The sequence below is a fragment of the Lutzomyia longipalpis genome, chromosome 1 (assembly GCF_024334085.1).
Source record: "Lutzomyia longipalpis isolate SR_M1_2022 chromosome 1, ASM2433408v1".
NCBI lineage: Eukaryota > Metazoa > Arthropoda > Insecta > Diptera > Psychodidae > Lutzomyia > Lutzomyia longipalpis.
In genome coordinates, this window is record NC_074707.1 from 39,109,150 (window position 1) to 39,126,898 (window position 17,749).

Here is a 17,749-nt window from a genome sequence, read left to right on the forward strand (position 1 = left end):
TTAAAACATAAATTACAAATCGGATTTTTTTAAAACATCAAAAATATTCATAAATCAATATAAAGATAAAAAAAATACAAAGTAATAAAATTGCCAAAAATTAAAAATTTAGAATTTCGAGAATGAATAAAAAAGATAATTTTCAATTTCTTTAATCAGATTTTATAGCCAACTTAAACTCACCTATTTAAACCCAAAATCTGTCACCAAACTTATACAACATTGTAAAATACATAATATTTTTTCTTCTATATTTCTGTGAAATATTCATATATTTTCTAATAATAAAAAAGAAACTAAATAAAATTTAAATAAAATCTTAAATAAATAAAATATGAACTAAAAGTAAATAGCTTTTAGGTGATGTACATAATTTGAAAGTTCCTCAATCTATTTGCTTTTTAGTTATTTTTTCATGAAACTTCTATTACATGATGAATAATAAGAATACGTCTATTGTAAATTCAAATATCAACACAAAACTTAACAACATTTACAACATACCTACTACATAGTAAGATGGACATGATAGCTAAAAGCTATTTAATAAAATTTAATTGATTTATCGTGTTCTCTAGGGTCCAATAAATCTCTAGCGCGAAATTCTTCTCACGCATAATTTTCATTTTGAAAAAAAAATCATCTATATTTTTTTGCAACTACAATTTTGCCATTTAAAATAAAATAAATAAAGAAAAAAAAACATACAGAGATGGAAAAGTAAAGCGCACATAAAATAAAACTATTAAGTCAACTAATAAACTGAATCAGCAAGATTACAATTTGAGAAAAAAAAAAGTTTATCCATTTTAGCAACTTGTGCCAACTTGTGATTTTTTTTTGACAAACTTAGTTGTTCACCTACATTGTCCGCGCATATTTTCGTCCTCATTAAAGTCACATTAATACTTTTATGTTGTTGCAATTAGGCGATTCTATGGCAAATAATCCTCCACTGAGAACAATTGTTCCCCAAAAAAAAATGTTCAAACTTCTACATGGGAAACTCTCTATAGAATTGAATTACAACCAGCAATGTAAGCTGAATTGCTAAATAGTTTTTCTGGTCAGAAAGAGAAAAGGATGAAAAATTCAGTGAACACTTTGAAAGTTTTTTTTTCCTTTTTTGAGGATTTCTGGTAACCCTTTCTTATGTGACTTTCCGCGCGCCAAAACCCCTTCCCGAAACTTTGGCTAATTCATGTAGCATCCGCAAATGAGTAAGAAAAAAAGAGCTAAATGGAATGGTTCAATGGGAATCACAAATGAATTATATTTCTATTTATCTTATATTTATTTTTTTGCGGAATGGAAGCAGTGAATTGTCATTTCACGAATTGGAAAAAAAAACTTTTATACAACAACGTTTAAATCACATTTTGTTATTGCTCTCTTTCACCAAATTTATCATTCTCTATGTGCCGAAAGTGAGAATACAAAATTTATCTCACCGCGATGCGAAACTTTCAATTTCAATTGCCTCGCGCAATTCGCGGCTATTTCGTCATTTTTATTTTCGACATTTTTGTTTTCCTATATAGAGTGGGATTTAAATAATAATAATAGTATAACATTATATGGAGTTTAGCAAAGGGAAAAACACAATTTATGGTTTTTTCTTACTTCTTTGGTTTTCTGGACAAGATTTTCTTTTAAAGAGTGATTTAAAAAAAATATTACAAGAAGCATGCTTCATGCAAGTTGTTAAAGGAATATTGATGATTGTATTGGATTTATTAGCAGAAGAAAAGTTTTATTTAATTTTTCACTATTTTTTTTTGAAAATATAATTTTAATAAATTAATGAATTGAATTAAAATTTTATTATGATTCTTAAAGTTTGAATAGAAAATCTAAAAGATATTAAAAAGAATCTCATTAACATAAATCCAATATTATCACCATTTGTCCTAAATAAAATGTTAAAAATAATTTCAATGATTCTAAGTAAATATTTAGAATGATTATGTGTACAATGTGTGTGATGTTTCCTTTCTATAAATTTATAATGCGATGCACCCTTCATAATAATAAAAAAACAAAGCCATAAATAGAGCAATATACTAATATAGGATGTAATGAGCCAAAAAAAGAAAGTTTAAACTGTGCAACAAAATATTAATTTGCATTAAAAAGTAACAAGTAAAGCAAAAACTAAAAAATATTTCTTCCAAGATTTTATGTCTTTTTTACTTTTGTTTCCAATTTTATTAAAAGAGGTGAGAACCAATTGATTGCGTGCCAAGTCATTCCTATTCTACATTTATTTATCAAAAAAAATGAGAAAAATAAATTGACTCTTATTTTCCTCATCACCATCATCTATCTCACACAGCTGAGAAAGCTATGTAAGTTCAATTAACCAAAAAAAAAACTACACCCACACGAATTCTCTACTTAGCATCCTTCTCAAGTATTTCGATTGATTTAATTAATTTTTTTTTCAAATTATTTCACTTTTCTTAAACTTCATCTACTCGACATTTTTTTTGCAATTTTTGCGGAGAAAAAAAAAACAAAATAAAGACAATTTAGTAAGCACAACATGGGAATTAATCTATGATAAAATTTGTTGTAGATAAAATAAAAACAATAAAAATAAAAATGTAAATAAATATAAATAAAACCTCAATAAACATAATATTATTAAGCTAATAAAATACTCTGACACTGAGGAAATAAAATTTGCAAAAATAACAAGTAATACATAAAAAAAAAACTCGTAGAAAAATGTTTGAGTTCCGAATTAGGAAGAACATAAAGCAAAATTTTCCATTCTTCTTCTGTTTTTCTTGTGCTACATATAAGAAAAATCTTCTTTTCTCCTCTTCTTTTGGATTATATATAAGTATATTATTTCTCAACCAGATGGAAGATTTGATGGAGGGGTTGTGTGGAGGGACTTCAATATGGCATATATAGTTAGTCGTTTTATCGTCTCCTTACATTTTCTTTTTTTTTTACGTGAAAATAAAAATGGAAAAAGGCAAAAGTAAGACTACAAGCAACACTCACCATCAATATTATCACTGTGATCCATCTGCGGATGTGGCGAATCATTCTCCGAGGGATCCCCCTGTAGCCCATGTGCAGGAAGTAGACTTGTCATATCCTCAGGATGCAGGGACATTGAAGTTGGCTGCAAGAAATAGGTTCACATAGAAACATTAAACTTCCCATCAATTTCCGGAGCTTTGAGGAATACAAAAGAAAACACTCGTCTGGCTATGAATAATCTCATATTATATTCTATTTGAAATTAAACTTCAACTCAATTTTCTTGTGTCGTTGAAAAACGATACAAAATATATACATATATTATGCCTTAGCTTATTGACACCACATATATGTACAACACACAGTCGATATCCATTTGAATTTATTCCCATTTATATATTTCATAGCAATAAAATCAAAAAATATATATATTCAAATCATGGGGATTCCAACCCCCGTTCAACTAAAAAAAAAATCTATTATATTGCAAGTCGAAAGTGCAAAAATATTTCAAGATAAAACTTTCTAATTGCGTAAAAATCACTTCGTCAATCACAACTTTTCCCTCATTACTCTCCTTCACGCCTCAAAGTTTCTTAGCGTTTTTTTTTCGTCTTATTCGAATTTCAGCGATTTATATTTCTTGCAAAAAGGGAGGTACAATATTCTTCCCCAACGTATCCACAGGAGGAGATTCCACCCTCGAAATAATGGGGGTGGTGATGATGAGGGTACATAAATTTCTTTCATTTCAGAATCAATTAAACATCCTTCCTCAAACACTCAAGCGATGGACGATTGAAAGTTCTCGGTTGGAGAAAATTAAAAAAAAAAAGAGGCGCATCGGTAATTTATTACACGTACGTCGTGTAGAAAAATATATACCTGTGAGGTATGATATTGCTACAATTTCATCCCACATTTGATTTTCATACAAATAGCAATATCATCTGAGCTTACAGAGCTTTCACTGTATGTAATTTATATGTATATTTAATACCTTTTTAAATCAATTCATTATTGATTTCAAATTTCATTGAAAAATATTGTCTTTCTTAAAGTTATTTCCTTGAGGATATTTGGTTTTTTTTAACAATAAAAACTTCTAACTTTAAATACATTTCTTTTTGTTCTTTTCTATAGATAATTATTTTTTAAAAAAATTCATAGAGTGTAATTGAATTCAACAATCAACTGGTACTCTTAATTACAATGTAATATGGCACTGCATTTATATTCTTCAATTTTCCTTAAGATTATCCTTAAGGATAATTAGTATATTACAACATAAAAATAATTATATATTTTTTAGTTCATTTTTCAAAGAGATTTTACTTCTTATTCGGTAAAAATCATCGAGATTATTTCTTTATGTTTTGAGCCCTGATATGTAGCTATCAAATTATCCTAATCTTAATCATTCGCCTATCTCTCACAACAATTTTCAGAAGTCTGAATTCAGCGTTTAAAAAATCAAAATTTGCAAATTAATTTACGCTCTATTTGTACGTGTAATTAATCACCATTGGCGCATCTATAATCCCAACTCCCATATCTTCTTGGGGGGGGGTGGCGATGGGGGAAAAAGGAGGCAAAAGTACAAAACTTAATGTGTAAGTTAAAGAAGAAGAAGGAAATTCACGCGAGGCAAGATCAGGTCTTGCCAAATGCCCCATCTCCACCATCATCAGGGCGTCCATTGTTGCGCTCTTGTGCCTGAATTTCGCGCTCCTTGCACATTCTGTGTGCTTTGCATTTGTCGTGGTGATTGACAATTTCAAGGCGAAAGTTTGAGTTGCCTTCCACGAAGGAGGTGCGGATGTCCGGGATGTCATTGCACCACTTGCGGCAGTATGTGCAGAACATAATGTTATTGTGCTCATCAAATTTCAACCAACTGAACTGATCCAGCCAGTTGGGCCGGAAACGTCCACCCTTGCGACTCGACACTGTGGCCGCAGTGGCTTGCTGTCGGTGGTGCGGTGATGGACTTGAGGATCGTATGACGGTGTCTTGACGACCACCATCTGGGACATCTGGGAAGCGGGTGACAATTTGCCGGAGAGTGACAGTGTCGGAGCTGGTGCTGCATCCTTGCTGCGTTAGCAAGTACATCTGGAGGGTGCTATTGACATTGGATGGGTCAGAGGTTGCCGGCCAGGAGGGGTTCTTGGGCTGCTGCGCGGATGCCTCCCCATGCGTATAGTGCTGCTGTTGGTGTGCAAAACCAACGAGTGGCGGTAAATGGGGTTGGTGTTGTGTGTGTTGTGGAATTGTACCCTGCCTAGGAAGCCACCCCACAGTTTTCTGTCAAAATAAATCAAGAAGGGAGAAGGACTTAATTGTGTTTTGAGAGCCTCTAAATTTTCATCTCTCTCTCTCGTTATTTCCTCAAAATGCTAAATCATCATTAATCTTTTTTTTTCGTCTAAGATTTTTTCTTTTTCTCGGTCGATGATCAATAATTATTTTATTTCCGCTTTTTTTTGCAATGGTTGTTTCTTTTTTTGCTCAGTAAGTTATTCTCTTTTTGCTTCTTTTTTTTTAACATCCACTGCAAAATTGTTGCAATAAGTGTTTATTGGCTGAGACGATATTTTTCTCAGATATTTATGCATGAAAATAACTAAATCCTTCATCCTTCTTATTTATTTGTCTGTTGCTGTCGCACCAGAATTGACAAGAAAAACTGTGTTGTGTGTAATCTTGGCATATATTTATACATTTTTTTTCTTTCCTTCAGCTTAAAGTCTTCCCCCATCATCCCCCAACGACGAGGACTCCATCGAGAGTCACAGCAAAACAAGTGGAGGTGAAGTCCCTTCTTCTTCATTTTTCCCCACACATCGTGTACATAGTGCATTCTCACACTCTGCTTATTTTTCTTCTTCCTCCCCAAGAAAAATTTTCCAGGAGACACCACCAGTGCATGGCGTGTCTCACCACATTTCTCTAAACTTACAACGCCACACAAGAATGTCATGTTAGAACATTAGACTGTCAAATCACGTCTTTTGGTTTGAAATGAAATCAATTTTTACAAAGAAAAATATACAAAAATAATAAAAAAAAATGTTGATAAATAAAAAGAACAAAAAATAATATTTATATTGAACCACCGAACCGGTCCAAAGAAAAAACCTCGTGAGAAAATCAAATATATAAAGATGATTTATGTACAAAACCAATAAAGAAAAATCATTCATAAGGAATTAATTTCTTATTATATACAGAAATAATATCTTATCCCCTATGAAAGCAGGTTAAAGGGCGAAATGGGATGTTATATATGTATATTTTTATGTTTGTGCAATGAAGGGGTGGTAAATTGTAGGGTAAATCGTGCATGAATGTGTTATGTAAGCCAGATGGTAAAATGCATTTGTGTGGGGTAAGAGAAAAATCAAAATTCTCACTCACCGGCAGTAATTCTGGCGGTAGACCAGGATGATGGCCCATATCAGGTTCTTGTTTAATGCTAACTGATTGATTGGCGCCGCTAGCATTCAACGATGGTGAATTTCGGCGTGCGTCTTCTCCTTCCAGAGGATTTAATTTTGGCAATGGACTGGATTTATAACTACTATGCGACGATGCCTAAAGGATACAGAAAGAGAAAATATTTTATGAGAATTTCATATTTTACATGGCAATTGAATGCATTTAATGGCAATTTGATAGCTTTGATTTTTATGGTGAAAAAAAAAAAAGATTAAGATTTGGTTACATATTCATTTAATATTGTTAACATAAAAATTATGTATCAAAGTTTTTGAAATCTTTGAAATTTCAAGAATTTATTCTGAAATTTCAACAATTTTAAGGATTTCTTAGTCGCAGACCCAATGTCTCATCTATTCATTTAAATATTAAATAAATATTCGAAAAAGGGATAATAAGATTAATTTATTTCTATTCTATTTTGATCTTCATTCTCTACCCCAAAAAGCACTCCGTGAAGGTTCTAAATTTCCCCCAAAAAGAGCTAAATAAACCTACATAAATTCTTGTAAGAAAAAAATACTGGTTGAAATTAGAGAGAGATTTATAAAAGCATTGACCATGCGGCAATTTGATAAAAATCAGTAAAAAGTACCCCACTGATTATATTGGTTGGCAAGCACTAAATGTCGTGCAATAAAGATATCAAGTACCACAGAAGAGTCGGCAAAAAGATACCAATTGAAATTTTTCAATGCGATTAAGGAGATCTTGAGAAAAACATTTTGGCTCTGGATGACGAAAAAGTTAACCTAATCAAAAACTTTTCTCTAGGTCAAAAAGCTCTCTCAGAGTGAAATACACGAAGAACTATATGGAAAAATCGTTGTAATCTTATATATTATGTATTTTTCGGGTTGAAAAAAATATCAACATTCATCAGTGTGTAAAATTGATTTTTATTCCCAGTGGATCTACAACTCGTTCCCATGGTGTCATCGCTCACTTGGGAGAAACACAGAGGCATTTATCTGGCCAATTTATGGGGTATAATCTCCAATTAATATCTTTTTAAAGAGTATTTTGGCTTTACTATAGCTTAGAATTCTTCTTTTTTTTCCTCTGCATCTTACAATCTCAGATCTTCACCATTGAGTTGGATGAAAGAAGTGGGTGGTAAAACTATGTATGTATATATAGGCACAACATTGCAAAAGTTTGCAACTCAATACGCTTCCTTTCTCTATAAAATCCCGCAATAGTTGCAAATAAATACAGATGTTTATCTGTTTAGTATTTTTCACAAATAAAAGAAAGATGAAAAAACTCGCAGGTACACATATAAGAAAGCACAAACTATAGCGCAGATGAATGCCCCTTGACTTCTGGATGGACATCAAATGGGAGAAAACTGCATTTACGGTTATAACGGTTCGTATGCTGAATTTTCATGCGCCACATTGTAATTAATAAATGATGAATTATTGTAATGAAATAGACATTTTCGTTCTCTGGGCCGAAAATTCTTTCGCACCAGAGGTGTGCGCGGCACAACATAGAAGCACTTTACAACTTGATGCTCTCAATTTGCCATTAAACGTGGAAAAGATATCGTAATTCATTGAGGCGTACTGATTGATTTTTGATTGCACCTCGCTCGTAGCACCAGCATGGGTGCCTTATATACTTTGCACATTTAGAATTAAATGAAATGGGTTTGTATATAGTGCCGGATGGAAAATCTGCACTCACCTGAGAATCCTGAGAATAATGCCTTTCCTGGACACTGGCGCCATGCATTGAATTATCACAGTTTAATGAATCTGTACGTTTCCTCTTGGTTCTGCTGCTGCTGCTCAGCTGATCCACAGGTGTCTCCCTGTCTCCCTGGTCTTTGCTCTCTGAATTCTCCTCCCGATCGCGCTCCAGTCGCTCCCGGTTCATTTTATCATAGTGTTTTGTAGCACCACTCGCATTTGTATCGGAATCTCGATCCCTGTCGCTCTCTGCACGGAAGTTGATGTTGTTGTTGTCGGTCAAACCGCGTACCTTTTTTTTTTCATGTTGTATACCATTCAATTACACGCAGAATGCAATAGAGAGGAAAAAACAAAGAAAGAGAAAAAAATTAGAATAAGAGAATTATTGACCTACCATTCATCCCCAGATTGAGGATACAAGATAAGATTTCAATCAGCATGTCCTACAGCGCGGTACAAGAGTGACAAATCCGTTAAAATAAGAAGTTCAGCTGTCTGTCATCTCTTAATTATGCACGAATATGTATGTCATTTTCTCTCAATTCACCTATAACATAAACTTGTCGCAATCACAACGGTCGCCACGGATCAATTTTTGTCACAATCACCCAGCGCTGAGAGGTGACGTCAAGCGGTTTATCATACCCCCCCGAATGCCGTAGCACGCCGAAGATGTTTCTCGCACTATCCATAATTATTCAGTAATTAGTTAAATTAGGATTTCCAATTAATTTTGCGGAGAAGATTGACTAGAGATTTGTGTCTTCTTGTCTAAAGCAATTCATATGTCTTCTTCTCCACGAGGGGCGAAGATTACCCATGAAGAGATACCAGAAAGATATGCAAATTTGAGAATGTTGAAAGAAAATATTTCAAAGAGAAATTCTTTAATCTCAAAAGTCTCAAAGTATTTGTTTTTTGTACAAAAATTATCTAAACTTTGAAATGTTTTATTTTAAAGAGAAAATCCTTCTATACAAACATACTTTCTACTGTTGGAGAGCCCGTTAATTTAATCTTATTCATTTCAAAATTCCAATATATATCAGACTACATTTTTTCTTAAAAAGCTTTCCAAAAGCTTTTTGATCTCATAAATATCTACTTTGTTGCTTTATTTTAAATTTTGTTTTTGAGAATTGACAGATTGGGGGCTTAAATCGCGATTAAAGTCTTGGGTTTGTAAATCCTATTAGATAGGGATTTAATCGAAGGTTGATGATTAAGTAAAAAATAAGCAAAAGTCTTTTTATTGGAAAAAAAATAACTTTAAAGGAAAATTTTAAACAATTTACTACAAAATCTGTCTTTATCATTAAAGAATATATTTTAATAGGACTTAAATTAACTAATTTTCCTTCCTCAAATTTTCTTTCAAAAATCCTTAAATTACGTAAATCTGATAAAGAAGAAATAAAATTATTGAAATTAATCAAATTACTTGATTACTAACTTAATCATCAATATAATTTTCATCTTCTGTACCATATTAAAATTTCCCTGATTTAGTTACAAATTTCCAATAATAATTCACCGGTAATTTACTGAGAGAGAAATAAAATTAGCTGATGATAAGTATCTCTACAATATACCGCTGTGTTGTAATTGTGAGAAAAGAACTTTTAGCAATATGCGCGCGGTTTGGGGAATAAAAATTGGTTGAAGAAAATGCGAAGCAATAAATTATATATTACCTACCTGTAAACTTTCGGCTGTCTTTAGAAATGTCGGTAACGATCTTTGGCCAACGTTCACCTCCCCCTTGTACATAAAATCAAGGAGGGAGCGCATCTCTGAGTATCTAACATCTTTCAAATATATTATTGGATGCGGATGAGAGTTCTGCAGGAAAATGCTTTCGAAATATGGACTGCATGCCGACAGGATGGTTTGATGTGCCTGCAAGGAAGACGACAATTCGCATAATCAGAACATACATACATATGTAAACACATATAGTGCGAGAATTTTTCAACGAGATTTGGCGCAAGATTTGAAGGAAAAAAAAGAGATTTGGCGATTTCTGACTATACATATGGGTTGCACGTAAAAGAGTGAGATGGGCTAAAAGCAAGTTTTTCTTTCCATAAGCTTTTCAGCTTTTAGCGCGCGCTAACCCAAGGTTTCGTCTAGTTCAACATATCGATTGACGTCAATATCGTGTGTCTTTCAGTGCTGACACTTTTTTCATCTTAAAGGCAACATTTTTTGGGCTATTAAATAGTGTAGGTAATTAAATAAGGCAGACGCGAGGAACAAAAAACTAAAGTGCCGGGATGATATCTGCTTTTTTCCTGTCTAAAGCATTATGAAATATGTAACAAAAAGAATAGGTAGGTATGTATATAGCATACCTTGACAATTTCACCACCGTGGCACGCCAGTGTGACATCACAGAGGGCCTCCCTCTGGAGCAAGGAAGTCAGCACGCCAGTCAAGTTGGTCGGATGATTATTCCAGCGAAGACAGAACTGCTGGTCCATATTGCCTTGGTCAGTGGTGTATCTACAGACAGACATAGAGCACAAGAAAATTATTAGTTTGGCATTGGGACTGCAAAACTTTTCATTAATATCACACTATACGCTATACATTCGCCCAAAAAAAGCCAATGGAAAGTTTTGCACACGGTGCCTCTATCAAGGTAGAGAGACCGTACATTTTTTTCTTGCCTCTCCCTGTCCACACTGCAAAAACCTTTTGATTCCACACGGCGTATATGTTGGCGAAGAAGTGAAAAAAAATGAACATCTAGAAGGAAATTTATTCTAAAAATTTTGCAAGACCCCCATATCTGTCTTTTTCTATTCGCGACGGTTGCGAGCACGACGCGCTTGGGGAAAAAAAACCTTCATTAACACTTATACAAGACTCTAAAAGAGCTTTTTAGCATTTAGCAGGTATGAAAAAGTAAGAGCCCAAATTTGCAGTCGCTTTACTTCACCTTCTTGGAGTTTTTTTTCCTAAGAAATTATATACATGAGACAACTCTATGCTATATACCACCGCTCAACCTGCTGCGGGATGTGGCTATAGTAATGATATTTGCAATGGTACAACACTTGAAGGACTTTAGTGGCTACTTTAAAACTTTTTCACTCATTGCAAGAAAAAAGTTTAATAAACAATTTTCAGGGGAAAAAATTAAAGCTAATATTTCTTTAAAGGAAAAAAAAAGGACTTTAACACTGTTTTTTGGACAAAAAAAACTCGAATTGCACTTAAATGATTCTAAAGGTTGATTAATTTTTATTCTAATCATAGATTTAATTGCATCCATCAAGCCTTTTATTAGGCCATTTCCATCAATTGTCAACACTATATAATCCACCTGGTAGATTAATTTTTTAGGATATTAAGTTTCTTTTTTTTCGCAATTTTGCCTAAGGCTAAATTAATGTAATTTTTTAGCAAATATTTTCTTTATCTTTTTTTTTCGAAATTAAATATTTTTGTCAATGTTTGTGGATTTTTTATCTTCACTGAAATTAAATTTATTGAATCACTCATCTGTTTTAATTTTTTAAATAAAAACAAGAAATTTTTTAAAATAAATTCTGAATAATAAGCTTTGGGCTCTGATCGAAATTTAAGATCGCAAATGCGTAAAGAATTGAGTTAATTGCTATTTCTAAATATGGTTTAACGATTATATGTATATATATTTCGCCTAAGCTAGGAGGTTTGCAAAGGTTCCCAAAAAAGAACGAAATACGAAGAAAAACATTAAAAATTAATTTAAAAGTATTATCTTAATGTTCTTAATACATAAGATAATCGAAAAAAACAATAAGAAATATCAAAAAGGTACTATTCAATTAATTTAATTAAGTTTTAATATAATAAAATAAAAAATCTAATAAAAAAACCTCTGACTTGCCACCGTAGCCGTAGCCTTGCAAAATTCTATCAGATATAGCAAAAGGGAACTCGAGAAGTGGAGAAGCATTAAAAGAACGTCATCTTGTTGAATGAGAGACGGCACGGAAAAAAAAATTCGCGATCCGAGGACCATGTCGCTTCATGAAGTTCCATCCGCGAAACCCATCTAATATTATTCAATTCAATATACACATCCAAAGAGTAGATTGTGAAAAATTTGCTTTTAAAATTAGCGAAAAAAAATCACAAACTTGAAGGTCAGCAGTCTAGTTTAGATGTACTGTTTGCGAATTTAGGACAGTATTGTTAGTTTACAGCATTCATCAAATAGTCACCAACACCAATTCTAATGCATATTGGCAAAAGAAGCATGAGAAGAGCTGTGTTGTGTTTGGTTTGTGTCGCGTATTTGAGATCAAAATGTAGACCTCTCCTCATACACAACGCAGGCAGTCGCGCGAATTTGCCTAAATGTCTTAAAGAGAATTATTATTATTATAAAATGCGCGCACTCCTAGGCGTCGTCTCCCAAGTGCCCGCGTACACCCTTGCTACATACATAATTGCCCCTCCAAACCCATTCCAGAGAGTTGACAACACTCACGCAGATGGGATTCGCGATGTATATATTGGATGGCATTTGGACTCCATTTGAGCCATTTTATAGCAAAAAAAAAAACGAAGAAATATCATTTAATGCAAAATGCGGTGTGTGTGGAATAAAATGCGCGAACGCCTTGTCTCGGAGCCAAAAAAGAAATATATTAGTTGAGCACACATGCGCGCTAAACGTGGCACATTGTTGGGAGAATCGCGCGAGAACTTCTCGCCCAAAAACCAACACGCAGAATTTCGCCGCTCAACATGGAATTCGCGGCGATATTGTGTATTCTCGACGATGCCGAACAGTACGTGAATTAAATAAAATTAGTGGTCGACACTGGTATATGTTTGTCCTATCTTTGCGCCGTTTTGGCTCGTAAGTAAACAATCTTCGTGCGCGAGTGGTTGGAAGTCAATACAGAACCATGTCACATTTTGCTCATGTGCTCACACTCCGCTGAATTTATTCAGGGCAGTCTAACCCAACAAGATCATCGTGGCTTCCTTTATTGCCTCTCCCACACACATTTTCTGCGCCATTGTCTCATCCTTTCCACCACGAATTGTGGTTTTTATTGAGCATATAATTATATATTTCTTGGTGCGATAGAACTTGAAGGGCTACATAAGCAATGTCTATATGTTTTTATAAAAGCCCTAATAAGGGAAGTTAAGGGTTTTGAATTAAATGCCAGATATGCAAAAAATATATAATGCGAAGTATGTACCTATATACTTAAGTAGTTTATAATGGATTAACTTTTACATGAAATTCAAGCTCAATGAATTTGCATTTTATTAAAAAGTCGGACCTTTATTGAAGGCGTAACCCCATATAATAAGCAGAGCAGTATTCACTGAATCCCATTGATTTTTTTTTCGTCAATTTCTCGTGGAAATTTTTTTTTTCATTTAGATTTTTTATTACACCCAAATGACGTATTTGCACCTGCCAAAATTTCCAAGTCGTTGAAAAATCAAGCACTTTTCTTCACTATATATTTTAAAGGGTCGACAAGATAAATAATAAAGTATAGAATGTAAAAAATTAATATCTTAATAAGACCGTTTATGTTGTACAAGTGTTCTAATTAAGGTTTCTCCAGAGTTTTTCTTTCAGTTGGTACTTAATTAATTTCCCCTCGAGAAAATTCTCAATCATCATGTAAAGATTTAAATTCAATTATTGCAGAGCTTTTTAATTGATAAAAAGAAATTATATAGCATTTGTTACGAAGTTAGGGTTCTCCCAACTTACCTAGGTGTAGCTGATTATAATTATTAATTGAAAATTAAAGAATTAAATCTGAATTTACTGAAAGAAAAATCAAAAAAGCCCAACAATTTATCAGGAGTTCTGGGAAATTGTGAAAAGCTCTTAATTTTCTTTACGAGAATCAAGGTTATTCACAAACTTTTATCTGTTTGTTTTTCCCCAAAAATTAAACCCAAGTCTACAATTTGAACCCTAAATTCATATAAATTTTACAAAGAATCTTCAACTCATAGTTTTTCATAGGTATCAACAAAAAATTGTTAGGACGTCTAGACAATAAAGTGCGTAACGCAATTAAAAGTAAGAATGAGAGAACTTAAAAAAACAGCGTAGTAAACTATGTAATTTGTAACACTATGATCAACAAGAAATGTTAATAAACACGTATTTACTTACTATTAATCCCTTAAAATGTTATTAAGGAATATAAGTTTGAACTTCCTAAACTTTTAATTTATAACGAAAATAAACCTACCGTCTTCGCCAAGATGCTAAACAACACTATATAAATTCTTCTTAATACTCTCCTTGAATTACTTTTGGCAAAGTACCCTACTATATAGTTTGCCCATAAAGGAGCTATAACTAACTAATTCAGAGAATGTTTTAATTAGATCTTTTTCTCCGATCTTTGTTGTAAAATTTTAATTCGCAACACAAGATAGGCAAAAATTACAATTTTTGCATAACTTTCTGTCACCACTTAAAACCTTTTTTTCCCCCAGATGACTCCAAATGTAATTTCTCGCGGAAATTGTCGCGATAATCACGTGAAATACCAGACACATAAGAAAAAGGAACAAATATAAAGCATATGTTTTAGAGTAAAACATTTTAGTTAAAGGTAGGTAAAGTATGTTAAAAAAAATTCAGGTGAAGAATATGAAACCACCTGATACATATAAAACCAAATTTTTAGTCCCATATTGAAGTTAAAAGCTCAGGAAGTGCTTTATTTTGCGAAAATTTTTTGCAAATAAGTTTTTGCAAATTAAAAATCCATCATTTTCGAGGGTAAAACAAGTAATAAAATTTCATTTTGACAATACAAAATATAATATAATTTAGTTCTATTTCATAGTGGATAAACTTTAGCTCATTCCGAAGGATATCCCATTTCCAAAATTAGCCCTCAAGTGCACCTATACCGAACACTGTGAGAGCTAATAAAAAGAAATATAAAACTTTTACGCCCATCCACCACCATCCTTGAAGTTTACTTTACTTTAAGACTATCCATTCGTCTTTCACGAATTGCTCCATATGCTGTGCACTCATATATAGTTCTAAAACTACTGCCCTAAACCGCGAAGAGGTTACTTAAAATCATAACTTTGCAATAAAATTGTCATGTAAGTCATAATTCTCGAGAATAGATGGATATCTAATGCACGAGAATAATGCAATAAATTTGCAAAATCTCCTGGGAGGAGGTTTTTGGGGGAGTGTGGGTGGAACAGTGAAATATAAGTGCTTCATCATGCATCCTTTGTTATGGTAGTCCATCTATTATATGTGTCTTACCGCCGAGTTATGCAAGGAATTGTATAGCTGTGTTAATATGTGTATATTGTTTAACCAATTTATAAGGACTAAACTAAATCAGAGATGAATAGTTATACTCTTCAAGATGATATCTTCCCACCCCGGTCTAGGTTACATGGAACAATCCCTTGGAAAAGGACTACAAACGGGTGTATTGTGTAACTTTCTTTGGGGAAAATTGGTAAATCAGAATGTGTTATATACATATGTATGTACGTAGTATAGTTTATATACAATACATAAATGTAATTAATTCTAAGGTTGCATTGCCCAAAGACTGTGTTAACTACAATGCCTTGCAATAACTTAAACCAATGAGGTGATAATTTAGCCATGGGGACATACCGTTGATTGCTTTAAATTTAAACCATATACGTGCTTTAGGGTTGTTTTCTCACATGAATTAAGGCCCTATCTATACCAACCTATTGTATGAGTGGTTGTGTATTCGTAACTCATGCACATGACTCGATTTGTAAATCTCCCATTTTCTCCCCAGATCTCTTTATCAGTGTTTGAGGAATCGCTATTATCTCGCCATTTAAATTTATGGAGATAAAATTATACGTGTGGCGATATGAGCCAAATATTATACAAAGTGCTTTGGAGAGCAAAAGCCCTATACACAAGATAACTCCCTCGCGGACGAAATATCTCACATATTCTTGGCGGCGATTCTCAATTCGCAAATGACTATGTAGTGGAATTTTTATGCTCTTTGGCATCATCTTTTTTGCTTACATGGTTTCTGCCCACACATTGTGACCAAAATCCGCGCCTTTTTGGCCAAATGTGCCACACCAGCACTGAAGTTTCTCCCTTCACCCAAAAAGCACCATCAACGCCATGGCGGCACACGGGAAGAAAATGGCAATAAGCAATATAAATTAACAATCGGTATTATTACTACACCCATGAATCGTAATAAATTTTAATTGAGTTGTACATTGAACGGTTGAAACGTAAAGATATATCAGTTTGCCAAAAAAAAATCCCCCAGTAGCTATAAACGTTAGAAATTTTCACTTTTTCTATGTCATTAATAAGGCAAAAATATATATAGCATATATTGCAAAATATATATAAATGAAACAATTGTAGATATAACCAAAATTGTTTATGGAATTTTATTTATGTGAACTGTATAAAAAATGTGTGCAAATTATTTACACATCAGTCCTTCCAATTGACTTACTTTGTGCCCCCGCGAAAAAAAAACGACTCAAAACCCATTAAGAGTTTGAAGAGAAAAGAGTTCACATTTTTTTTTCTTCGTGCACTGTCACACGCAGGGTGTATTAAAAAATGACTTTTATTACTTGAACACTTTAACACACACGCGCAACAAAATTTTAAATATATAATACCTAAAATTCGCTAGTTGATACATTTTATTTTTAGGCATTTACAAAGTAATTACTTGGTGTTGTGGTACTTTTGTGGATCGCTTTTTGCCCAAAACTATTTTCTCATCTCAATTTTCTCCGTCTTTCACTTCATTGATACTCTCCATAGTTTTTGTCGAATAGGTTCAATGAAGCACGGATTGAATAAAAAAAGATCTCAATGGTGGCCGGAATGTAATTTCTTTGCAAAAGCTTCTCATAGAAACTCCTTCATCATCATTTTGGTTAAATGTGCGCAAAGCGCCTTTGGTATCATTCAACATTGGCGCACAGTTAGCATCTTAACGAGATGATCTTCCATTTTATCGCAGTACAATGCTTAGGGGGCACCACGAACCCTCACATAACTCCCTCGAGAGCTCCCACAGTGCTATAAAACCCAAGAAAACGCAAACAAGCTTGAATTCCTTCAAATAATCATCAAGGCAGCATCCGGAGAGGGGTTTGTAAGTACCAAAAACAAAAAATGTATGCCCAAAATAGGCAAAAATTCCTAAGATTGAAATGAGAAAGCTAATCCAATTCAGAAGATTTTTTTCCTAATTTTCTGAGAATTTAAATTCCTTAAAATTCTTTAAGAAATCAATTTGTTGAAAAACAGAAAATAAAATTCTGGATAAGCAGGAAAAGTAATCCCAACACCTACTCCCCAATAATACCACCTATAATTGATGAAAAGAAGAAGCGTAAATAATACAGAAAATTTCTCATGTCTGTACACACCCTCTTTACAAAAGTTATTCTTATTTCTTTATAAATTCTCAATACTTTATTGCACAAAACGTACCAAAAGGTATTTTAGCGATTTATGGTGGAAAATGCAAATCGATTGAATTCTG

At 33.1% G+C, this 17,749-nt stretch overlaps 1 protein-coding gene across 8 annotated transcripts in view; it reads right to left on the reverse strand.

Moving 5' to 3' along the window:
* Positions 1-17,749, reverse strand: part of LOC129787249 (sex determination protein fruitless) — a 112,043-nt gene that overhangs the window by 23,961 nt on the left and 70,333 nt on the right. For 4 of the 8 annotated variants that reach the window (XM_055822685.1, XM_055822689.1, XM_055822690.1 and 1 more), the window contains 5 exons: positions 10,553-10,703; positions 9,897-10,097; positions 8,191-8,487; positions 6,418-6,594; positions 3,016-3,139 (listed from right to left, as the gene is read on the reverse strand). In XM_055822685.1, coding sequence (XP_055678660.1) covers positions 3,016-3,139; positions 6,418-6,594; positions 8,191-8,487; positions 9,897-10,097; positions 10,553-10,703 — 950 coding nt within the window. Of the gene's footprint in view, positions 1-3,015; positions 3,140-3,222; positions 5,305-6,417; positions 6,595-8,190; positions 8,488-9,896; positions 10,098-10,552; positions 10,704-17,749 lie in introns of those variants that run through there. The other 4 variants (XM_055822682.1, XM_055822683.1, XM_055822686.1 and 1 more) reach the window with 1 other exon arrangement.